Here is a 26,154-nt window from a genome sequence, read left to right as displayed (position 1 = left end):
TGTTCCTCGGTCCAGGATTCTTGTTGGTTTGCGTCTTGCAATATCCTCTATCTCCTGAAACAAAACCACACCTTCGATTAGTGAGTCACCTGTATGTAAAAATTTCTTTAAGCGCGAAACATGAAAAACCGGGTGCACCTTACACCCCTGTGGCAATTCTAATTTATAGGCTACACTGCCTATTCTCTTTAGAATTAACCACGGCCCACAGTATCGAGGTGATAACTTAGCACACTCTCCTGAAATCAGCGACTTCGAGTGCGAAGGGACTCTGAGAAAAACTTTTTCTCCTTCCTTAAATACTCTTATAGACTGGTTTTCATCTGCATACACCTTGGCTCTATCCATAGCCTGGCGGATATTCGCTCTCGCAAGTGCTAGCATCTCCCGCATCTGAACCACAAAGTTCGCGGCACTAGGCACTTTCTGAGGTACTACAACTATAGTTGGATTTGCTGGTCTATAACCATAGTTCAGCTCAAACGGACTGAACCTGGTAGAGGAATGTTTTCTATCATTGTAGGAAAACTCCAACAATGGCAACCACTTGTCCCATGTATGTTGCCTCAATGACACATATGCCCTCAGCATATCCTCTAAAGTCTGGTTGACTCTATCGTCTGACCATCCGTCTCAGGATGATCCCCACTACTCATTCCCAACTCAGTCCTTAGTGTCTCAAATACCGTTGTCCAAAAATGACCGGTAAATATGACATCTCGGTCTGACACTATGGATCTAGGCAATCCATGCAGACGAAATATATGTCTAATGAACAAATCCGCCACTTGCGGGGCACTAACAGACTCTCTAGTCGGAATGAAGTGAGCCATCTTGGTTAGACGATCAACCACCACAAGGATAGAATCATACCCTCCTTGTGTCGTAGGCAGCCCTACAATAAAGTCCATGGAAATGCTCTCCCACTTACTTAGTGGTATTTCCAAGGGCTGTAAAAGTCCGAGTGGCTTCACCCGCTCGGCCTTGCTTACCTGACACGAGAAACACTGTGTCACATATTCATGAATATGCTTTTTCATCTTTGGCCAAAAGAAATCTCGCTTCACGAGATCATATGTCTTCTCGACTCTTGGATGTCCCGCACACGGGCTATCATGGCACTGTCGAATGACTCTCTGCCTGAGATCATTCTGACTAGGTACTACAACCTTGCCATTTCTAACTAGCATACCATCCCTTATGGTATATCTTGCATATGTTTGGCCTTTTCTGGATGTCATCCTTCTCACTTTCCCCGGGTTTCAATACATGAGCCTTAGGCCATAAGCTCTGGACAAACTCGTCCACCTTTTGAGTTTCTCTTATCTCGGTCATTAGAGCATTCTCTAATACCGTGAAACTCAGGTTGTGCATAATGCGAGACAACGCATCAGCAACCTTATTGTCTTTTCCTCTTCGGTACCGAATCGTTAGATTAAATTCCTGCATGAGCTCTGCCCACCCTAGCTTGGCGGCCCCTCAAGTCAGGCTGTTTACAAAAATGTTTCAGAGTATCATGATCCACATCCACATAAAACTCTGAACCATACAAGTAATGCCTCCATGTTTTCAAAGCATGGATAACAGCATGCAACTCCAATTCATGAGTTGGCCAATTCCTTTGGGAGGGAGAAAGCTTCTTGCTTTCAAAGGCTACTGGCCTTCCCTCTTGAAGGAGAACTGCTCCTACCGCAATGCCACTTGCATCGGTTTCTAGGAACAACGGTTTCTGGGGATCAACTATTTTTAACACCGGTCCTGTGACCACAGCTTGTTTTATAGTGTTAAAACTTTCTTGTTGATTCTGTCCCCATATAAAAGGTACTTTATCTGAGGTCAGATCAGTCAATGGCGATACTATTCCGGAATATCCTTTGATATGCCTTCTATAAAACTGGACAAATCCCAAGAATGATCGCAACGCCGTCAAACTCTGAGGGATTGGCCAAGTTAGTATCGCAGCCACTTTCTTCGGATCCATTTCTACCCCCTGTGGAGTAATTATGAACCCTAAATATTCAAGCCTAACCATACACAGTATAGTTTTCTTTTTATTTACATAAAGACTGGCTTTCCTCAAAGTACTGAACACTACTCTTAAGTGTTCACGATGCTCAGTAATACTTTTACTGAATATCAGGATATCGTCAATAAAATGTACTACGAACTTTCCGATATACGGACGTAGTAAATCGTTCATAAGCATGACGAAGGTTGCTGGCGCATTGGTAAGTCCGAAGGGCATTACCAAAAACTCATAATGACCAAACCTGCTTTTGAAAGCGGTTTTATGCACATCCTCGCCTCTAATCCGGATTTGATGGTAGCCACACTTAAGATCAATCTTACTGAAAATCACGGCTCCATGTAATGCATCTAGCAAATCATCAATCCGAGCCATCCGATACCTGTGCTTAACAGTGATATTATTCAATGCTCTGTAATCTATACAGAGGCGAAACATATCATCCTTTTTCTTCTTTAATATCACTGGCGAAGCAAAAGGTGAGAAACTTGGTTGAATCTGCCCCAACTTGAGGTATTCTTCCAGTTGTCTATGCACCTCCGCCTCTTCAGTAAAACTCATTCTATAGGGAGGTCTATTTACAGGTTCTGCCCCCGGGATCAGTTCTATCTTATGCTGAACTTTCCGCTCTGGAGGTAACCCATAAGGTAGTTCATCCCTAAAACATTCAGAGAACTCCTCTGTTATAAGATTAGCCAGCTTGGCCATCTCACCACTTTGCGTAACGCGAAGAGCTACTAGCTGGAAGATTTGATCTGCTGATCTGATACACTGATCTGATACAATGGACTGGGGAGGTCGCCTCTTTATAGCTGTGAGGGCGATAGTTGGGTCAACATAGTCGGTGGAGTCGACCAGTCGACCTAGTCAGTGGAGCCGACCAATCAACCTAGTCGGTGGAGCGAACTAGTCGTCCATGGAATATTCAAGGAATATTCCCTATACCATCGCCTCGAGGGCTCCTGCCCCCGAATCCCCACCAAGGGGGCCACTGGCCCCTTGGGATCCCCAGCTAGGGGCCAGTTGGCCCCCAAGCCCCAGTAAGAATAAGGGGCTCCCACACAATCACCTTTCTACCATCAATAGTCTCATTGATAGACCTCATCTGACATGTAAGTCAGGATCCATCCAGTGTCTCGGGCTCACACATGGCTTCTCCTCATATGGGGGCCTTACAACTTGAGCACCTTGGACCACTGGTGGTTACCAGGAGGGTGGGGCATTGAGCATATCTAATATTCCAGTGCCACACGGATGCCCAGTGTGTTTCGAGCATACACAAGCTTGTGTAGGAAAGTAGAGTTTTAGAAGAAAATAAGGTTTGGATTGGCCAAATGCATACCTTGACTCACCTATGGGGTCTTGAAAATGTTGCCTAGCCACTTTTTGAACATTAGAGAAGATTGCTAGGGGGATTTGATTATTGTTCTAGATTTGGGACTTGCAAAATATAATATGGGGTCCTATAGGCTCTAAGTGTTCTTAGCATTTAATTGCAGGGACGTCATTGTAGCTCTAGCCCGACGTAGAGCCTCCGCTAGGAGATCACACCAAGCAACGCCCATAGATAGTCAACAACACTCTATCTCTGATTTTATACTACATTGTCCCGCCGGTCACTGGGTCCTCCCTGATATTGGACTGGATTTTGCTCGTTCAGTAGCTCCAATCTTTCAGCTTGTTTCTATCAAATTTTTCACAGTCTCATAGACCCACTGGTCTTCTGAAGACTTTAATATACTCTCTCTCCACATCCTGCACCCTCTTCACTAGGGGGGGGATAAAGGATGCCATAATGAAACTTCATAATGGTCGATGAAGGATCATGAGGGACTATGCACTGAGTTCCTTGCATATGGGATTAACCTCCTAGCCCCGATCTTAGCAAAGCTATTTAATGAAGCTGTTTGCTTGGGGTTTCCATGCACCTGGACCATTAACACTATCTCATCCATTCACAAGGCAGGGGATCCCATGAGCTTGGAGAACTACAGGACCATTATGATTGGACATGTCATGTCCAAGATCTATGCATCAATACTTGATTTTGAGGTCAGGAGATTTGCGGAGTGTCGAGGACTCAGAGTAACGGGACAGGCCAGTTTTAGGCAGAATCATGGGACCATGGACCACATTCTCGCGCTCAGATGTATCATCAAGGAGGCGAGGGCACGGACATTGACGAGATCGAGACAGTGATGCAGACATAGGGAGGGGTAGGTTGCTCTCTCGCGGGCACGCTGATCCGGATATTGCTTTACGCAGATGACGTGGCTCTCTTGTCTTCCTCAGTAGAGGGGCTCCAGAGACACCTTGACGCACTACAGTCCTTTTGTGAGTCTCATGATTTGAAGGTCAACTTGGGTAAAACCAAGGTTATGATCTTCAATACATCTCGAGCCGTCATGCGCGAGGAGCAATTCGCATTTGATGGGTCCCCTGTTGAGATAGTTTCATCATACACTTATCTTGGGGTCGCCTTTTTCGGACCCATCTTCACTATGAGACCCACGATGCATGCACGCCTGAGCAAAGGATATGCTTCATTGGCTAGACTAGAGAGGCAGTGCTTCCACTCTCACTTTCAGGATCCACGGACCAAAGGGTTGCTTTTTGACTCCTTGGTCTGCCCAGTAGGGATGTATGGCAGTCCATGCTGGGGGCCAGACTTGTCGGATACAGAGTAGGCTAGGGTGAAGCGGCTATAGGTTCTCATGTTATCACGGATGATCCGTGGTAAGCCATCCGTTCCTCACCAGATCATTCGGGCAGAGTTTGGGTCACCCCCATTACAGCTAGATGCTGCATTTTAGGTCATTACGTATCTGTACCGAGTCAGGGAGTATGGGGATTACACCTCTAGGCGTAGCAGGATACCATGGCTAGCACTATCCTCTTCTATGGCACTTGCAGCAGGGGGAGACCAGAGGTGTTGGTATGCACGCACAGAGAGATGGTTTGCGGGAGTAGGGCTCCACATGGACAGACTACCTTCATTCCAGTACAGCATGGATGCTTCGTTTTCTCCCCTCCTATCACACGAGGTCAACCAGGTTATCCGTGAGGATCTACTACAGCTACACACATTCCGGACTTGGTTGGGCCCGAGTGATCTTCCAAAGAAGCTAGGCTTCTACAGAGATCACTTCTTACATATCACGGCGGAGGGTTTTATTGATCCAACAGGATACATGCAGATTCACCTACCCCACTTGCTGAGGATCTCTCTTGGGAAGTTCCGGGTCTCTTTACACAGACTTCGTATCGAGAGCGGCAGAGTAGAGCAGTTACCCAGGGAGAGGCGCATATGCACACTGTGTGACATGCAAGAGGTTGAGACAGAGGAGCATTTCATCTTCAGGTGTCCTGTTTACTATGAGATTCAAGGGCGCTTCTCCTACCTCTTCAGAGATAGTTATGGGGTTTTGGCCCGTTTCCTCTTCTACCCAGACCAGTGGTGTTTGGCTGGTTTCATTCATGAGATGCTTAGACACCGCGAGTGGATAATCCGAGCATGGAGACAGGAGCATACTTCTTCCTCGACTGATACCTCTCAGAGCTCTATCCCAGAGTTCTTTCAGCCAGATCACATACCCCCACGAGACGAGACCTCGGCATGATTGTGACCTACAGCCAGTGACCCGACAGCTCAGACAGAGGGTTGACACACAGATCATACTTGGGGACATCCCCTCCTTGTTTAGGGTCAGTCCAGACCGACGCGGGTCACAGTGGCCCTAGTTAGACGCAAAGCTATGACCAGGAGACGTACCAGGACTGTACCCTTGAGGGGCCTACAGCGCTCTATTGCTGACCTCATGCCTCCATTGCCTCATCCATCCTGATGTCCTGCTGCTGCTGCTGATGATGATTATGATGATGTCGATGTTGATGCTGAGATTGATATATATAGTCGACTATCGACATGACTATGTTATACTTAGGCCATTTTGCATTTTTTTGCATTCTGCATTGGTGTGGATGCTCATTTAGTAGCTCCACTACCATAGTTATTGTATCAGGTCTTTCACAGTCTCATAGACCCATCGGTCTTCCGAAGACTTCAATAAACTTTTTTTCTTTCTTTCTTTCTTTCTCTTTCTCTCTCTCTGGGCAGCTATGGAATGTAGAAATACCTCAGGTAAGACATTCCAACATTTAAATTGCATCTAATCTGCAAAAACTAGTTCACATGATCTCAAGGTAGAGAGGGGTAGATGGGCAAGACCTGGGATACTTAAAGAGGAAGGAACTTGCAAAATCTGTCCCATGGGGGAGGTAGAAAATGAACAACACGTACTCTTGAGATGTAGAGCCTACACACACACACACATAAGAGAAGGCTATGGGGACAGCAGAGATCTAAAAAACCTGTTGGAGCAGCCAGCCAAAAGTACTTGAAAGAGATTCTAGAACATCACATCAAGGTGCTGGGTCTAGCACACAAGCTAGCCCATAGGTACTCAATACATGACAAGTTTGTAATCCTCTCTCATTGGATGTAAGGGATCAGTATTAATTGATAGTGATCACCAGTCCGATAGATCCTGAATCCTACTGCCCTCCCACAAATAGGACAGCCAGCCTGTGTTGGGCGGTTACTACTTATAGTGTCAATCTTGAATGTTGCAGTTATTTGAATCTGCTCACTCATTGCTGCCTGAATTTTGCTTTTGAGGTGTTTTTAACATCTGAAATTTAGAGTGAGATAAAATGCTCTCAAGCTATGCCGCTCTCTCAAGCTATGTTTTTAATATTGGAAATTTAGAGTGAGATAAAATGCTCTCAAGCTATGCCACTGATCAAATTCTGTCTTATAGACCGATAAGACAGCGGATATTAATATTTTAGTCCTGTGGCAAATTTCTTGTGTTACACCTGAATCAAGGGGGTTTGTTCTTTGTATGAACGCGATAATGTATCAGTCAGTGGAAATAAGGGTAAGGGACGTTTTTGGAACTGTTTGATTTAAGTTTAGGGATGATAAAGGCAAATGGAAAAATTGGCTTTCTTTTAGTTGTTTAATTACTTGCAGAATTAATACCGCCGTTTCAGGATTTGTATTTCTCATGTCATTATTCAGTCCCCTTCTGCAGTTGAATAGTAAACATGAGGGTTTCAAGCAGATTTGATGTCTAAACTGGTCCTTTTTTTTTGGCAGATAATGGATATAGCGTTGTATTACCAGAAAAATTGAGTACTGGGAAGTGGAATGTTTATAGGTATGGTCAAAATAGTCCTTTCTGTCTGATTGCCATCATTTTTATATCATTGAAGAAAGCAGAGAGAGTTTGTTTTAAAAGAATGGAATTTACAGATGAAATTTCCCCTCTTCTACTCTTTTCTTTTTTTGGGAATAATTGAAACCAAGTTATGAAAATTAGTTGTATTTTAATGGGTCAGCTCATACGTTTCTCTTTCTGTTTTTAGATCAGCTAGATCCCCTACAGAACTCATTGATCACTTTCCCGACTGTCCAGAAGTCAAGACACTGCATGACAACTTTGTGTAAGTGGACTTTCTCAATCTCTATCATAGTCATTTCAAAGCTTGTGGAATCGGATTATGTATTATGTGTCATGATGGGCTTTGTGATCATTGTATAACCTTTTATTTTGAAATAATTTCCTGGTGCAGACATGCTGCGAAATGTTTTCAAGACTTGAAGTACCTTGGCACAAGGATTCATGAAGATGGGAGCATTGGAGAGTAAGTTGTGGAAGTATGGCACCTAAGGCATATTTTCAAGAACCTTGTCAAAAATGCTGTCTTTTAGTTGACATGCATCGATTTCTTGTGATCTTTGTTGCTTGAAGGTACAAGTGGATGACATATGGAGAGGCAGGCGCTGCTCGAGCAGCTATTGGGTCTGGCCTTGTTTCACATGGAATTTCAAAGGTACTTTGTTTTGATCATCATCATTATTATGCACTCAACATACTGATTTATGTGAATTATAGAACTACAATGGTTTATGAAATTACCATTGTTTTTCATCTGCAGGGCTCCTGTGTTGGGCTGTATTTCATCAATCGTCCTGAATGGGTCATCACAGAACATGCTTGCTCTTCTTACTCTTACATTTCAGTCCCTTTGTATGACACTCTAGGTAAGTTATCTACGAGTTGTTGACTTGGTTGCATGCTTATTTTGTGGTGAATTGTATTTCAGTGTTTAATACTGTACTTTGTTTTTGCTGCTTCAGGTCCAGAAGCAGTAAAGTTCATCATACATCATGCTGAATTGACTTGTGTATTTTGTACTCCTGATAAAGTGCAGACGGTGAACTTCCCTGACTTTGAATCTTGAGCAGTCACAATCTCTTTTTGGAAGGAGGTCTTAAATAGGTTCTGCCATCTGGTTAGGCTGAAGTTTTTACAGCATGTGTGTGTTCTTCCACAACTAGTAGTGGTTATAATGGGCTACAGAAATGTGCATAATTGTGGATTGAAAAGGGAATATATAATTTCCACAGCAAACAAGGTGGCAAAATCATGTTAAACCCTGCTAGGGGATAAGGTATTAAGGTGATATGGAGAAGAGGAGAGGAACAGAAAGGGATTGAATGTGGAAGAGGTGAGGGGTGACAGGGAGGAAGGGGATCATGAACTAGAGAGGGAGAGAGGTGCAGTACAATACAATGATTTTCGGGGGACAACCCAGGGCAGAGTACCCTTATTGACTCCAAATACATTCCTTTTAGAGGGACAACTCAATGCTGAGAATCATTATTGACTCAACACAAAAACACACAGCATTTAGGGCCTAGAAAGCCCAAGAATCCCAGTCATAATGCTCCTCAAGAGAGAGGCCATGAACCTCAGCTGTGGTTGCATGTATCTCCTCAGGGGGCTCTTCAGGTTCAGCCTGGTCTCTCCAGGTCTTCAGCAATAAGATTGGCATGGTGTTTCTTTTGTTCCTGTTCCTTCTTCTTGAAGCAATTAGGGGAGTGGAGCTTCTTGTTGTACATTTAGTATAACCCCATGTAATGTATACCCATGTCATACGTTGAATAAAGGGGTGCCATAGGTTTAAACTCCTAATCAATAAACTAATCCCTACATTACCACTTATCCAAAATGCTAACGTATTCACCTTTGACCATAGCAAATTCATAAATCCGACCCAAAAATGCAACTGAGACTCCATAGTTCCCCTATGGGCATAGAAATAGATCACAAGGGGCAAATACGATGACACCCAGAAAAATGAGGAAACTGAATGGCTCAATAATGAGGGGTTGGTGAAAAATTCAGTTCATAATGTATTCTATGAGAAGAAAGAATATATTATAATCCCATGCTTTGAGAAGTTTTGAGTGGAAATCTTGTGGCTTGTGAGCGGATCTGTCTGGATGGCTTGAGAGGGTGCCCAAATTTCACTGGTTGTTGACCAGAGGCTTTGAACACTGCAACGAGAGACACAAGTAATACTTCTTTCAAAGCGTGTAATTAGTGGCACTTTTGCTTCATAGGGTATTTTATGAGGTGGCATTATTCTCGTTCAGACTTTGCATCCATTGATCTTGGCTCTCTACCTTATGTGCTTTGTTGATTCCTCTCAATCGGCTTCTGTTTTACCCCCATGATGTATATACTACGTTTTAAAACAAGCTAATATGATATTGCTTTTTGCTCTAGATATCATTCCGATTGGATTTGTTTGATTTCTTTGTTATAAGGTTTTCTTCAACCTCAAAATGTAGGACAATAGTGTTAATGTTGAAGAAGTCATATCAAGACATAAGTCGAGACAATGTTAAAGATATGCCTTTTCAAGTTGAGTGGTTCATCCCAATGATGGTGACACATAGAAAGGGGCATATGTGTGTGTGGGTATGGCCGCACGCATCTCTCTCTCTCTCTCTCACACTTTTTTTTTTTTGTGAGAAGAAATCTTTATTGCTATGGAATAATTACATTCATAGCTGCTTCAAAAAGCGAAGTAGCTACTACTCAAGAAAAGATCTCAGTATAGGCCGTATATACATCCTGATCAATCAAACGAGTCTGAAAACAATCGTAGAATGATTGTTGCAGAGATCGTTTGAAAAAAAGGAAGGATGAAAATAATGGATCACCAAAGACTCTATGATTTCTATCCATCCATAAAGTCCATAGGGTCCAATATCGCACCCATACAAAAAATAAATCAAAACCCTGTCTCTGGGGATGAAATCCAAACAGCCAGAAAAATCTGCCAAAAGTAACAGTAGGAAATCGCTGTCGAAGCCTCTGTCTGATGAGAGCAATGAGATCAGAAGTAGTTGGACAGGACCAAAAGATGTGGAGCACTGATTCAGTAGAGTGCGAGCATCTGTGACAAACAGCTGAAGCAATATGTCTGTGTGCGAGTAACTGTCTAGATGGAAAAATGCCAAGGAGAACTCGCCATAGGAAAAGCTGTTGTCGAAGAGGGACTTTGTAATGCCAAAGGAGACGCAGCCTTTTTCTCCACCACTTCATTGGACGATCCATATGCCAAACAGTATTTGCTCTGTTGGAAATCCAAGGTGGAGGTAATAACACTCTATACAATGATGACACTGTGATATGTGAAAGCTTCAATGGACGGACATGTGAGGAAGGAGAGCGTAAAATCCAATCCTCAAGCCGATGCTGAATTTCTAAATGAGGTACCGGCAAGTACGGTTGGAGCATTGCTGAAATTTTATGCCATAAAGGACGATAATGAGCTCCCAGGCCATATTTGCGAGCAGCCAAAGAAAAAGATAGAATTGTGCCATCATCTTGAAGTACATCTGCCACAGATGAAATGCCTTTGAAGGAGAGAAAATATGAACGTCGGGGTTCTTGTATGGCCAAAGGTGGGTGGAATACTTTAGACCAAAAGAGATTCTCTTCCCTCAAAGAGTTGCCCAAGAGAGAGTCCCTGCCTTTCCATTCCAAGTGGGAAAGAATGTGTTTCCAATCAAGAAGCAGAGAAGAGACAAAAGGGCATCCTCTGATCTTGCCTTGGATAGAACCAAATAAAAATTCCCACTGAGTAAGCTGCCAATTCCCAAAAGCAGATGTATGAAGATGTAATAAGAGAGAGCGAATCATAAAAGCCCAAGGCTGATCTCCTTGTAGAAACTGCATCATCATTTTCCCCCTGTGAGCAAGTAAATGCATTTGAATATTAAGAATGTTCAGACCCCCGTGCATCTTTGGAGAACAGAGACGATGCATGGAGAGTAATCTGAGACTTTTCTTGCCATGTTTTGAACGCCAGAAAATTTCCATGATAGCTGACATAAATGAAACTAAATCTGCCTTAGTGAACATAGTAAGAGGCAGATAAAATTGTATGTATGCTATCAAAATGGATTGTGTAATTCGCAGACGAACATGTAATGGCCAAGTTGCAAGCTTCCAATATTCAAGTTTTGCCCTCAACTTTACTAGCACCCAATCAGTTTGTTGTGAGCGGGTGAGTCCCCAGCCTAAAGGATAACCAAGATGTCGAATGAATTGAGAAGCAGGGACAATTTCCCCAGGCCACAAAAGGTTGTGCCAGTCCTGTTCATGTAAAGGCAACAATTTTGATTTTTGAAAATTTACCCGAAGGCCAGCAGCCAATCCATATGTAGAAAGAGCATGCATGATCATGGACAGATCAGCCCGAGTATTTTTTGGAGTAAAGAATGAATCATCAGCATATGCTTGAGCAATCATGCTGCGACTGCCAAGGATCTCCAAACCGTGCAGCTGGTCAGTGTCCAAGAGGTGATCCAGATATTGAAGCAGTGGATGAGTGGCTATGGCAAAAAGTAAAGCACTCAGTGGACATCCTTGTCTGACAGAGCAAGCAAGAGTCCAGGATGGAGAAATATCTCCTGAAAGTATGCAGGCAGCTTCACTATCTTGATATAGCCAATTGATGAGTTGCTGCATTTTTGTGCCAAAACCCAAAGCCTGCATAGTTGATGAAATAAAATCCCACTGAACTGTATCAAAAGCTTTGGCAATATCAACTTGCAATAACAAAACATCCTGCTGTGTGTATTTGGCATATTCAATTCCAATGTAGGCATTAGCAATGTTATCGGTGATATGCCTACGCGGAACAAAACCATATTGCGCAGGATGCAACCCATCATGTAAAAACCCCTTTAGCTGAGCTACAATCATTTTAGTAGTGACTTTGTAAATTACGGGCATAAGAGTGATGGGTCTCCAATCAGCCAAAGACTCACAAATTTGTTTTTTAGGAATGAGTTTAACAAGACCTCTCTTCCATGTGTCTGGCATTTTCTGATGTTGCCATGCAACATTTACCATAGATAGTAATGTATGCTTCAAAAGAGGCCAGTATGCTAGAAAAAACTCGACTGTCAAGCCATCCCATCCAGGGGATTTCCATCTGCCACATGATTTGATGGCATCTGACAGTTCCCTCTCAGTAAAGGGTTCCTCCAATTCCAAAGCTTGAGTAGGAGAAATGATTGGAGAAACATTTTGCAACAGTAAATTTCGTGCAAGCAAAACCTGTTGCGAGGGAGGAGCTTCAGAGCCAAATTGCTGAGAGAAGTGATGCACACAAACGGAGGCAAGCTGTGACCGTGAAGTAGTCCATGATCCATCAGGCATAAGCACTCTGCAAATTTCTGTTTTGATTCTCCTCTGATGCAAACTCTTGAAAATTTTTTTGGAAGAGCAACCTTTATCTGTGAAGGCTCTTTGTCTTGCTCTAGTCTCCCATTTTGCCAGTTTCCTGTGATCATTTAGTTTAAGACAATGTCTGGCCTAAAATAATGTGGTTTGCTCATGCATGGACAACGAACGATGATGACTGAGTTCAGTGAGGTCTTGACAAGTAGACTTGGCCTGAGCAATGGTTTCCCTCAGCGTCTTCATGTAAGACTTGCCATACGCTCTAATCACCATTTGCATTTTAGAAATAAAAGAAGCCCAGGCATCATCAACATGAAAATGGCTGTTAGATGAAAGACAATGAGCTGCTTCAGTAACCATTGCCTTGAATTCAGCATGTTGCAAATAACTGTTGTTGATGATTAGATGTCGCCTTTGTGGCAATCTATCATCTGGCATCTTATGAAAAGATAGTCTCAGCCATAGTGGTGCATGGTCTGAATGCACAAAGGCATAGTCAATCCACATTTTGCATGCGAAATCCCCATTTTGTTGTGGAGCAACACTGTACCAACGATCCAGTCGTGCCTTATAAGCAGAGAGAGCATTATGTTGAAAAGTGTAGCCTGGTGACTGAGGCTGCAATTCCTTCCAGAGGTCAACTAGATCCAAATGCAAAAGTAGTTGAGACCAGGCATGCCTTTCAGGAGATAACATATGATCGTGGTTGGAAGTGTTGTCTCCCTGTTGTGGAGCATTATTGAAATCCCCACATATGTAGGCATGAGATCTCCACGGGTATTGTTGCATAGCATCCCAAATTACAGTTCTGTCTCGGGATGACTGAGGTGCATAAACTGAAGCAAATTCAAACACCTCTCCTCTTATAATGCATTGGAGAACAAGCCATCTGCCTTTGTTATCATTTAATGCAATGACTGGTTGAAGCTCATGTTTAATCAGAAGGACAACCCCTGAGAAAGAGTGCTCCCCAGCATAGAAAATGTCATACCCACAGTAGTGTCCCGTCTTGCCTGCATAAATATGTTGGTTGTGCTCTTGTAATGCTACTATGTCAGGCTGAAATCTGTTGATGTACAGCCACACAGATTTCCATTTCCTACTGTCACACATGCCCTGGACATTGAGTATAAAAGAGGTGATGTGAGCAGTCATATATACAGATATTTATAGTAATGTAACAACTATGTACAGCAGCAAAATGTATGAGGTCAGCCTTGCATTTCTATCTCAGGGTCGAGGCCTCGCCCCTGAGGAGAAGTAGTCGCCTGAGAAGTGGACAGCAAAGCAGCAACGTCTTCTTCAGGGAAGAGTGTTCTGCTGGCTGTTACTGCAGCCCATGTAATTCCAATTCCTGTATTGATCTCTGGGGTGTTTCCGCTAGAAGAGGCACCATTCCAAGTGCGGGGGGGTGGAATTCTTCGAGCAGATATAACCTTTCTTGGGCTCTGCCAGCCATCAGTTGAAGGTTGCTTTCCTTTGGACAAAGATTGAGTAGCAGGAGGCGAATGTAAAGTAAGATTCGCATTGGTGGCTATTGAATCTTTGCCTTTATCTTGACTCCCAATATGCTGTCTACTGCTTTTATTTTTGTTGGCAACTGGAGTAGGAGCATCTTTAGTGGGCATGTGGACTGGCAAGGAGGCATGATGTATTTTATGTTGGTTCAGTGGACACTGTGAAGCCATGTGTCCAAACTTTTTGCATTCAAAGCAGGCCCCTGCAAATAAACCCCATTTGAGTTTATAAAATGCACTCCCCATGTTCACATTATTCACCGTGACTGAGTAAGAGTCCGGTGTGGGGTTATCAGTATCCCAAAGAATGCAAAATCTGTTTGAATTACCATTTGGCCGTGGTGGGCAGACCACTTTACCTAAAGAGGCTGCGATTTTGGGCAGAAGTGAAGCCATGCATTGGGGAAAATCAACAACTTCAACCCAGACTGGGCATCTATGTCGGATTAGAGCCTGAAAGTCCCTTGTGGGAGACCATGGCAAGACATGCACCATTTGCTGCCCAAAAAAGAGAGGTGAATGTTCCAAAAGCATTTGTCTGTGGATCTCATCCACCATGATAACCTCAAAAAAACCCCTGGCTGCATAATGTACTTTACGAACAAAAGAGCCAGCCAATGTGCGTGTCAGCCAGTTGCCTATTTCTGCAGCAGGTGGCATCCGGCCTGGAAAGAATAATATGACTGCATTCTTGGCATACTCTCTGACTGGATCCACAATTTCATCGACCTCAACCATGAGGCCAACTGAAGGAACCGAGTCTTTCCACTCTTTTCTCGTATCTGCAAATCCTTCATGCATTACATCATATACTAGTTGAGCCTCAATCGTGTCATGCAGCGGGTCATGCTGACCCTCAACCTGCTTTTGTTTCTTGCAGGGAGCCGAACGCTCCTTTTGAAAGGTTTTTTCATATGAATACTCTGCCATGACTTAGTAAGAAAAGGAGCTCGAGGATGAAGTACGAAAGGGATTGAGTAGGTTATGCTGTACAGACCACCAACGGGGTTGTACAGAGAAGTCTGTACGGACGATGATGAATTGCAGAAAAATACCCAAGGAAATTTGTACGTAGGCTGAACTGTATAGAGAAACTGACGAAAACTAGGAAAGTGGTACGGTACAGGCTGGGCGTACGGAAACTGACGAAGGGCTAGGCTGTACGGAAACTGACAAGGAGACTAGGCTGTACGGAGAGGCTGACGAAATCTGTACGGAAAGGTTAGAGTATTTCTGCGTAGTACGAAAGAGGACGGAGAGCAGGGAGACAGTACGGCCTGCACACAGATCTGCGCAGGGACGAAGACCGTACGGACGTACGGAACGTACGAAACGTACGGGGAAGAAAAACCTGCAGGGGGATCAAGGCGAGGCGCTCCTCCGCTCAGCTCTGTTACCTCTCACGAGACGTGCAAAACAGCGTTCCAAAGGAGACGCACACCAACGCTACCACACACTCTCTCTCTCACGACAGGATCGAACCTCTCTCACGCTCACGCACACACACACTCACACACCTCTCTCTCACACACACACACACACACACACGGTGATTCGGTAATGTGTTTTTGGATTTATGTAGTATGCTATGTTACATACATACATATAATATCTTAAAATGAAGTTGCAGTTGATAGGAATTGATTTCTTGCCTTGCAGTTGCTGGATTGTCTTTCAGAAACTACTCCAATCCGACTTATTGTGGTATTTTCATATCTCCCATGGCATTAGCACCCTTTATTTCTCTATCAGTTTCTGAAACAGTCATGTTCCAAGCTTTTTAATTTGTGTGCTTTGTTGTCTTTAAACGGAATTGTTGTGCAGGTAGTCGGTGGAAATGAACAGCTTGTGCCATTACTTCCTTCAAGGCAAGGAGTCGAGATTATATCTTACTCTAGGCTGGAGGCTCAGGTAAGGAACTTAGACAGCTCACTATTTTAAGTGCTGTATTACTGTGCCTTTGTCTGATACTTTCATTTTTGTTTCGAGTAATGCATTTATTATTCAATTATCACATTGTTCTTTGATACTTCCAGTGAGCATTCAAAATTGTTTTCAAGGATGCATAGCTTGTACCATGAACTTGTTCAGTTTTTGATGATGTAGCTAGGTAATGAGCTGCCCTCAGAGAGTTTTTCCCCAAATTTTTAGGCAAGCTTTGAATCATGGATGCTTTCCTAGATTGAATCATTGACATTACCGATTTTGGGTAGCTTTTGGAGGCTTTGGTGATTTAGAATTACCCATCGTCTTGACCCTGATGGGGCAAGTGTGACTGAAGAAGGCCATTGGCTAGTTTAATACAAACTTTGACCACATCGTCAGGTTTGAATACAAGATTTTTTGGGGTGCTTTGCCATTTTTGACGTCCTAGATTGTCATGGGCATCCACAACCTGTGGCATGCTTGGCTGTCACATCAGCATCTGCGTCAGCAGCCATGTCAACACAACCAGTCAGCAGTCCTGTATCGGTATCACTATGATTGTGTTCGTCATGGGTGTTGATGCTTGTTTAGAGGCTCCACCCATCAGCTCATCGTATTAGGTCTTTTTTAGTCTCATACAGCCTTTGGTGTTCCGAAGACTTTCAATAAACCCGATAGCAGATAGCACATGATATGATATGATATATTTATTTTTTTGGTACTTGTTTTTGTTTGAGCCATTGAGCTCTTTTTATTTCAGCACAGTACTCAGCAAAGGGTCTTAGTGCGCCCTTTGCCTCAGCCAGAATGCCTACACGTGAACGCACATGGTGAGGCAACGCAAGCCCATCTTCGTCACCCGATAGAGACCTTGACAGAAGTCTCACAAAGTCCATCACGCCAGGGCATTCGAAATCGTTAGTTCTATATGCCGCGACACTGTGCGCATCATCTCTGACGTGGCGTCTTAGGTGCAGCAAACTAACATGGAAACTGTGCGCTAAGGTGGCGCCTAGGTGACGTGGCAGTTTGACACGTGGCACCTCATGCAGAGTTGACGTGGCGCACATGTGTGGTGCTGACATGGCAGTACACGTGGCATCATCCAGCTCAGAACTGATGTGGTGCACTGACACGTGGCAGCCTGTTGGCAGACCTATGGTTAGTGTGACCTTGGTCAAGTTAACTACAGTTAGCTGACCCTGGTTAGAGATCTGGTCAGAGGACAGCCTAACTAGACTAGACTGGTTCCGTTAGCCAGTTTGGTTAAGTTAGTGGCCAAGTTACAGACTAACTAGTCTGTCAATGTAACCAGACCAGAACAGAACCAGTCTGGTCAGTTTGACCAGACAGTAACCATCCAGTCACAGACTAACCAGAACCAGAACCAGAACCAGTCAGTCTGGTTAGGGTAACCAGTAGTTACCTATCTGGTTAGTCCCCCCCCCCCCCCCCCCAAAAAAAAAAAAAGACAGTTGCAGAGACTGTTTCTGCCAGCAGTTTACACCTATCTGAGAGAATATTACTGTTAGAAAAGCAACAGAAACACAGTAAAATCAGAGATTTGCAGAAAAAGAATATGCATGCCTTTGTGCTCAGGAAAAGATAGTCAGATGCATTCTGAGTGCTTTTTGCAACAGCCAGAAAAGGGGCAATATAGTTGTTGATGCCTTGGCAATTTTGTGGGATTATGCTTTGAACTGGCAGCCCATTACTTTTTAGAATTATTGTTATAATTTAGCAGTGACCAATGTAATGTAATAAGTAGGTTAGGGGCACTTTTCCCTCACTTAGAGGTTTTTGCCCCTAACCACAATTAGTTCACTAACTACGGTTAGTGAAGGATAAGGTTTTGTCACTTAGACAAAACCTATCACTCTATTCAGTTGTAACACACTCATCTAATTGCAACTATCGTTTTCAGCTCTCTCTCTCTCCTGCTCCTGCTCTCACACTTTGCTCTCTCCCTATTCCCACATTTGGTATCAGAGCAGTGTTCCTTCCCGGACGTGCTCCCAGCTCCTTGCCCAAGCTCCTCCTGCATCGTCGCTGTACAGCCCCAGCTTGTGCACCTTCCGTACCATTTCGCATCAGTCTGTACAGCCAGTCTAGGCTGTTCCGTTGGGGCTTTTAGATCATTTGCCCCTTTCTGGTTGCAATTTCAAGCCACAAATTGGGGCTTTTGTGTTAATTTTGTAGGTTTCAGTTCACACTGCCTTTCTGTGAGTGTTTTGAAGCACTTTTGGCAAGTTTTGGGATAGATTGGATGCTCTGGCAGATTTCTGACAGAGACATTACAGAGATTTGAGTTGCATTTTTAGCCAGTGTTTGGCTGTGTTTTTTTTTTTGGATTTGTGCACTCCATTCCTAGCAAGGGAATTCAGATTTGCATTTGCTGTATTTTCTTTCTCAGACATGGCCCAGCAAAATCAGAATGATTTCGGTTTTAGTGGTCTCTCACAAGAGGATAAGCTGGATGGTACCAACTACTCCCTCTGGAGTTTTATGGTACGCAATATTCTGATTTCTCGTAATTTGTGGGACTATGTAAATGTGGATGAGTTCCGGCCAGCAAATGGGCACCTAATACCCCTCCCTAACAAGGAGGAGGCAGAGGTCGTGCACAGGGTACAGCTGCAGCATAAGTTATTGGTGTAGTTATACCTACAACTTCAGAGCAGAAGAGATGGGATTCTCGTGATGCTTTAGCTTTGTCGTGTATTTCTCTTTCAGTGAAAAGATTCATCATTCCGCATATCCGGTTGTGTAAGACCTCAAAGGCAGCATGGGATATTTTGGAGAGCATGTATGCAGCTCAGAATGATGCCAGGGTGTCTTTTTTGAAAAGAGAATCGTCTCATACACATATGGAAGAGGGTGACTCCATGTCAGTGCACCTCACAAAGCTACAGGATTTACGAGAGCAGTTGCTGAATATTGATGAGATCATTTTTGATTCAAAGATGATTACCACTACTCTGAATTCTCTTCCTGAGTCTTATCTCAGCTTTCATACCTCGCTGAATTTGTCGTTGAGGGGGGGGTGCAAATCCTCTCAATTTTCACGAGTTGATAGGACTTCTGCTGCAGGAAGAGCAGACCAGGAAAAACATGGCTTCACGAGCAGGTGAACATGCCATGCTTTCAAAATTCAAGCCTAAAGTAAAGGGACAGGCAAAGACTTCAGCAAATCAGCCTTCCAGTGGTTCAGGACAGCCTTCTCAAAAGGCTAAGGGTGATGCAGGTAAGCCCAAGAAGAAGGGAATATGTCATTACTGCAAAAAGCCAGGTCACTACATTGGAGAATGCAAGAAAAGGCTTGCAAAAGAAAAGAAAAATAGCTCCGGTATGGCTGTTTCAGATTCAGCTCCTCATGCATTTGACAATGAGCAAGCTACAGCCAACTTTGTGGAGCACGACTATGCCTTCTTGTCTTGCATTTCAGACTCTCAGTTGGCTGCTCCGGATAGTACAGCCACTTGTAATGATGACTCTTATGCTTTTCTGACATGCAGTTATGATTCTTCCAAGGATGCATCAGCTTTCAGTGTCAATGAGACACAAAATACATGGTATTTTGATAGCGGTGCCTCAAAGCATATCACTTCCAGGAAGTGTCTTTACACATCTCTGCATCCACCACCCGTTGGTAAAAAGGTCACATGTGCCAACAACTCCTCCTATTCAGTTCGTGGTACAGGAGAAGTTGAACTTACAGCCATTGATGGCTCAACATTCAGAATTTCTGATGTCTTGTACGTGCCTGGTATCACAAAAAATCTACTTTCAGTGTCCACTCTTAACAGAGCTGGATTTCAGGTCATTTTTGAAGATGACAAGTGTGCAGTCCATGACAGAGAGCATGACTATGCCTTGAGATTGTCTGGCACTTTGTTACGTGGTCTTTTTCAGCTTGACATGTATGAGAAAAGACCAGCACATGCTCTTGCAGTTTCCACTCCTACTGCTGCTATGCAGAATGCGGAGTTATGGCATGCCAGATATGGACACATGCATTATGGCAGCTTGATGACGCTTCAAAAACATGCCATGGTTGATGCATTGCCTCCTCTTGAAACACCTCCTCCACATGCTTGTGAAGGGTGCATTCTTGGTAAAATGCACAGATCTCCTTTTAAGAAGGATGGATAAGTAAAAGCTATTCGAAAATTACAGCTTATCCATAGTGATGTCTGTGGTCCCATGAGGACTCCATCATTGGGTGGTCATCTTTACTTTGTCACTTTTATAGATGACTACTCCAACTACACTTGGGTTTATGGGCTGAAACGCAAATCAGAAGTGTTTATGGTTTTCAAACACTTTGCAGCCATGGTTGAGAATGAATCCGGACTCAAGATACAGACATTACGCACAGATAGAGGAGGGGAGTACTTGTCTGCAGTTTTTGAAAGACAAGGGCATTGTACATCAGCTTACAGTGAGGCTAACTCCTCAGCAAAATGGCAAAGCTGAGAGGAAAAATCGTACTCTTATGGAGATGGATAGATGTATGCTAAAAAGCAAAAAATTGCCTCGCAAATTTTGGCTTGAAGGTCTCATGTGTGCCAATTGTGTTTTGAATCGGGCACCCACAAAAGCTTTGAAGTCCAAGACTCCCTATGAAGTTTGGCAAGGGAGAAAGCCTTTTGTGGATCATTTCCGTGTCTCTGGATGCCTTGCATATGCTCATGTGCCCGTTGAGTTTTGGCATAAGTTGTCTGATAAGGCAATCAAATGCATTTTTGTTGGGTACAGTGCAGAGAGCAAGGGCTACCGTCTCTACAATCCTGTCACACGCAAGATTATTGTCAGTAGAGATGTTATATTTTCAGAAAATTCAGCTCACTCAAGCTGAATTTGATTTGCCTTCTTCTTCCGATGATGTCTTTGAGGGGTTACTACCCATTGCCTTGGGTTTCCCTGTTGATATATCTGATGCAAATCAGAATTTTCAGATACCTCCACATGCTCCGATTCAGCCACAGGATGTCTTACCACCTCCACAAGCCGTGGAAGAGGTTGTTCATCAAGACATTGCAGATATACATGCAGCAAAAACAGTCCCAAATTGGCTGTTACAAACTCTCAGGGAGAGTAAAATTGATGCTCCATTACCTGGCAGAACTCGGAGTGCAGTAAGGCATGGGGGAGGTGCTCTTTCAGTTGAATCGGCTTATGCAGGTACTCTTCTTGATGAGGAGGAACCTGATACATTTGAAGAGGCACAGGATAATGTGCATTGGATGAATGCCATGCACGATGAGGTGCAGTCCATTCAGAAAAATCAGACATGGGCAGTTGTCAATTTGCCACCAGGTAAACATGCCATAGGTACACGGTGGGTTTTCAAAGTTAAAAGAAAGCCAGATGGCACCATTGATCGGTACAAGGCACGGCTGGTTGCAAAAGGATATGCTCAGAAAAAGGGCATAGACTATGAGGAGAGTTTTGCTCCTACATCCAGAATGACAACCATCTGGTCAGTTATAGCAATGGCTGCAAATTTTCAATGGAATGTTCATCAGTTGGACATAAAAACAGCCTTCCTTAATGGAGACTTGTTGGAAGAGGTTTATGTCAAACAACCTCCAGGCTTTGAAATTTCAGGAAATGCACTTCAAGTATGCAAGTTGAATAAAGCTTTGTATGGGCTGAAACAAGCCCCACGTGCATGGTATGCTTTTTGACCAGCAAGGGGCTCCAACTGAGAGCACCCTCTACATCAAGAAGGATGGGGGGGATATTTTAGTCATCATTCTTTATGTAGATGACTTACTGCTCACAGGGTCAAATGAAGATAACATTGCAGATTTTAAAGCTGAATTGCAGACCACTTTTGACAAGTCAGATTTGGGGCTGCTACACTTTTATTTGGGGATCCAGTTCACTCAAGAGAAAAGTGACATCGGTATGTCTCAATCCAAGTATGTGCAAAAACTCTTGGACAGATTCAACATGCAGGATTGTAAGCGCATAGCTACTCCCATGGAGCCGGGGCTGAAGCTTACAATGCATGAAGCAGGTGAATCATTTGATGTCACACTCTACAGTCAGGCTGTTGGATGCCTCATTTATCTCTGCAATACACGACCTGATATTCAGTTTGCAGTTTCTCAAGTGAGCAGATATATGCACAGCCGAAAGACTATGCATTGACAGGCTGTAAAACGCATCTTCTGTTATTTGCAAGGTACCAAGTCTTTTGGCTTGATGTTTCCCAGGGGGGGTGACTTGCGGATGCATGCCTACAGTGACTCAGATTGGGCTGGAGACTATGACACTAGGTAGTCCACAAGTGGCAATTGTTTCTTTTTGGGCAAATCTTGGATTTCTTGGTTGAGCAAGAAACAATCTACAGTGGCTACCTCTTCATGTGAAGCTGAGTACAGGGCAGCTTTCACAGCGACAGTTGAATGTGTTTAGTTGCGTCGTTTATTTGCTGATCTTCATCTTTCATTGGAGGGTCCTTCTCCAATTCTCATTGATAGTCAGAGTGCTATTACAGTGGCAAAGAATCCTGTGTTTCATGCTCGCACGAAGCACATTGAGGTTTACTATCACTACGTTAGAGAGAAGTTGCATGTAGGAGAGATCAGTATGATCTATGTGTCAACACATGACAATGTTGCAGACATTTTCACCAAAGCACTTCCACGTGAAAAGTTTGAGGCATTTCGCAGTGCCCTGAACTTATGTCCTTTTGGTGATTGATCATTTCCTTGTACATGGCATTGGCACTGTAGGGGGGTGTTAGAATTATTGTTATAATTTAGCAGTGACCAATGTAATATAATAAGTAGGTTAGGGGCACTTTTCCCTCACTTAGAGGTTTTTTCCCCTAACCATAGTTAGTTCACTAACTACGGTTGGTGTTTTGTCACTTAGACAAAACCTATCACTCTAATCAGTTGTAACACACTCATCTAATTGCAACTATCGTTTTCAGCTCTCTCTCTCTCCTGCTCCTGCTCTCACACTTTGCTCTCTCCCTATTCCCACATTACTGGCACAAGTTGTGAATACAAGACACCTCTTGTTAAGGTACTTTCTTTCTGAAAAGCAAAGGCAACGTGCATCAGTTGCATACACAGTGTGTGTGAGAAACTTGCAGATCTCAGACAAGTTGTAAGAAAATGGCTCAATCACCTATCCAGAGGGATTCACAAGATAGGGATGCACATCCAAGACAAAGAAGTGTACAACAAAATCAGCAAGAATTTGAGCAGATGGTACGTACTCGTATACAAGAGATGGCACACTCTCGTGTACAGCTAGAGAGAGAGAGATCTCATAGGGGACGATCTCATAGTAGGAAGAGATCGAGGCATCATCACCGATCTCCCAGTCCTTCACCGATCTCCGAGTCCTTCACCGTCTACCTCGAGTTCGACTTCTGTATCTTCTTCTTTATCAGATAAACCATCCAGGAAAAGAAGGAAACACAAGAAGTCTAGGAAAAGAAAGTCTTCCAGAGAGACCAAGGAATTCAAAGAGGGAGGTAAATCTGTCAAGTTTATGACCTATAATGGACAATATGGTCATACAGACAAAGCATTGCAGTTCATCAGGCAGTTTGATGCTGCATTCGGTACAAAAAAGTTTTCAGAATCCAAGTTAAGAATGGTCAGTTTGCACTTGATAGCTACAGCTAGTGCATGGTGGAGTGCACAGACCACAGATGGGTCAACCCCAAAGAGGTGGAAGGACTTTAAGAAAGCCTTCTACCTGCAGTTTATGCCTAAACAGTTTAGAGATCATGTTCTTCAAGATTGGGACAGTTTGCATATGGATGCAAGAGATACAGTGGATGTGTACAACCAAAAGTTTTGGGATGCTTAGTGACTATTGCTTATCATCAAGACCTGGAAGGCATGAGGGAGCAATATGCTAATGATGCAGACTTTGGCGAGATTTTACAGCAAATGCAAGAGGGGCAGTCCACCTGTCACTATTCCCTGAAAGATGGGTATCTAATGAAAGATGACTGCCTATGTATCACCCAGGAGATGAGGAAAAAGATTTTGGAGGAATGCCATGCACCTCCCTATGCTGGACATAGAGGAATTACAGCAACAACTCTAGCACTAGAGAGGTATTTCTTTTGGCCAGGAATGTGGAAAGATATACATTAGTTTGTTACTGAATGCCTGACGTGTCAGAAAGTGAAGTATGATAGATGGAAGGCACCTGGCCTACGTATGCCTCTTCCCGTGCCTCAAGCACTGTGGGAAAGTATTACAATGGACTTCATTTTTTATTTGCCAAGATCAAAGTCAGGGAATGATGGGATTTGGACTATCGTTGATAGATTGAGTAAGTAAGCTCATTTCATTCCGGTTTGCAAAACCATAAAGGCAGATCATATGGCTAAGCTTTTCATGGCACAGATCTTTAAGCGCCATGGTATGCCTAAGTCCATTGTCAGTGATCGAGATCCCAGAATGACCAGTCTACTCTGGAGAGCTTTATTTAACAACATGGGGACGAATTTGAATTTTTCTTCTTCTTTCCATCCCCAAACAGATGGTCAAACTGAAGTTAGCAAATTCTACAATATTGGATATGCTGAAATGCTACGTGGGTGACCAAGGTTCAGACTGGGAAAAGTACCTACCATTGGTAGAGTTTGCTTACAATAATACAGTACACAGCTCTACAGGGAAAGCCCCCTTTGAGGTCATTTATGGGAAGGTGATTCTGCCACCTATCCTGAGGACTAAGGATGGAATATTTGCAGCTGATCAGTTTGTGAGAGACCTCCAGACAGCTTACAGCAAAGACGGACAGCAATTGAAAGGTCTCAAGAGAAGCATAAAAGAGCTGCAAATAAGCATAGGAGACAGCTAGATTTCAAGGAAGGGGATTGGGTACTTTTGAAGTTCGAGAAAGCTAGGCTCTGCAAGTTTAAAGGCAAACAGAAAGTGTATGCAAAGTTATCCTCTAGATATTATGGCCCTTTCAGGGTTACAAAAAGAATAAATGAGGTTGCATACAGGTTAGCATTGCCAGAGCATTGGAGGATTCACAATGCATTTCATGTGAGTCTTCTAAAGAAATTTCAGGGGCCAGAGCCTACAGAGCCAGTATCAGAGGATCCACCAGAAGTGGATGAGCTGGAAGAGGTCCTTCAGCCAGAGCAGATTGTGTACCATACTGTACGCAAAGGCCCTCAGGGCAAGGAGTTTTACAGGTATCTTGTAAAATTCAAGAATTATACGGCATTAGATGCCAAGTGGATGGATGAAGACATGTTGTCTGATCATCCATAGCTTCTAGATGTTTACAAGGAAGCTTTTCAATTGAATAGAAGCCGAGGGGATGTCACCATCATGTAAATATCCTAAGTCAAAGTACAGTTGACCATTTATTTGATCATAATTAAAGAGTTTTCATATGTATTAATTATGGTCAAAGAGTTCTTTTAATGGTCAAAGAATTGACTATAGTCAAAGATACTTGACTCTAGTCAAGTAAACCTGACTTCGGTCAGGGAGACTTGGTTTATTACCAAGAGAGTTAACTGCGGTTAACCAGAGAACCACAGAGCTGACTACGGTCAGAGAGTGTTGACTTCGGTCAACGAGACTTGGCATGCGCCAAGAGGGTTAACTACGGTTAACCAAGATGTGCCAACTTCGGTTGGAGAGTTGTGCCAACTTCGGTTGGAGAGACTTAATTATAATTAAGGCGCCTCGGCCCTTGGTCAAAGCCCCTTAATTATGATCAAGGGTGTTGACTTCGGTCAACCAGAGAATAAATATATATTCTTATATTTGTTATGTGTGCACATGTGTTCAGTGGGGACGCCTACCGTGACTAGAATTAGTCCACAGTGTGTTATTTACATGCAAAGCGCTAGCAATTAATGGGTACCATGGTGGCGTGCTTTAATTAATTGTTGCAGGTACTAGGAAGAGTGATTTTCCTAAGCGCAATGGAGCCTAACAAGAGTCTAGGGGGCGGTTCGCGTGACCAAGTGCTTCGAAGACTCCAGAGTTGCCCTTAGTGGCATGTAATTAGGAAAGTAATGTAGAAATTGACAAGTGGCTTGTTGCTAAGAAGGGCA

General features: G+C 43.5%; 1 protein-coding gene across 1 annotated transcript in view; it reads left to right on the top strand.

Moving 5' to 3' along the window:
* The window catches only part of LOC147888437 (long chain acyl-CoA synthetase 6, peroxisomal-like), a 100,474-nt gene that overhangs the window by 39,426 nt on the left and 34,894 nt on the right, over nt 1-26,154 (top strand). The window contains exons 3-10 of the mRNA XM_087393041.1: nt 7,188-7,248; nt 7,457-7,534; nt 7,664-7,735; nt 7,843-7,924; nt 8,030-8,135; nt 8,232-8,308; nt 15,819-15,863; nt 15,984-16,070. Of these exons, the coding sequence (XP_087249167.1) occupies nt 7,188-7,248; nt 7,457-7,534; nt 7,664-7,735; nt 7,843-7,924; nt 8,030-8,135; nt 8,232-8,308; nt 15,819-15,863; nt 15,984-16,070 (608 nt within the window). The remainder of the gene's footprint in view (nt 1-7,187; nt 7,249-7,456; nt 7,535-7,663; nt 7,736-7,842; nt 7,925-8,029; nt 8,136-8,231; nt 8,309-15,818; nt 15,864-15,983; nt 16,071-26,154) is intronic.

This window comes from Dipteris shenzhenensis, chromosome 21 (genome assembly GCF_047967505.1).
Source record: "Dipteris shenzhenensis isolate YYH24624 ecotype China chromosome 21, Dip_SZ_1.0, whole genome shotgun sequence".
Taxonomy (NCBI): Eukaryota; Viridiplantae; Streptophyta; class Polypodiopsida; order Gleicheniales; family Dipteridaceae; genus Dipteris; species Dipteris shenzhenensis.
The sequence above is the reverse complement of the archived record's forward strand: the minus strand, read 5'-3'. Positions and strand labels throughout refer to the sequence as shown.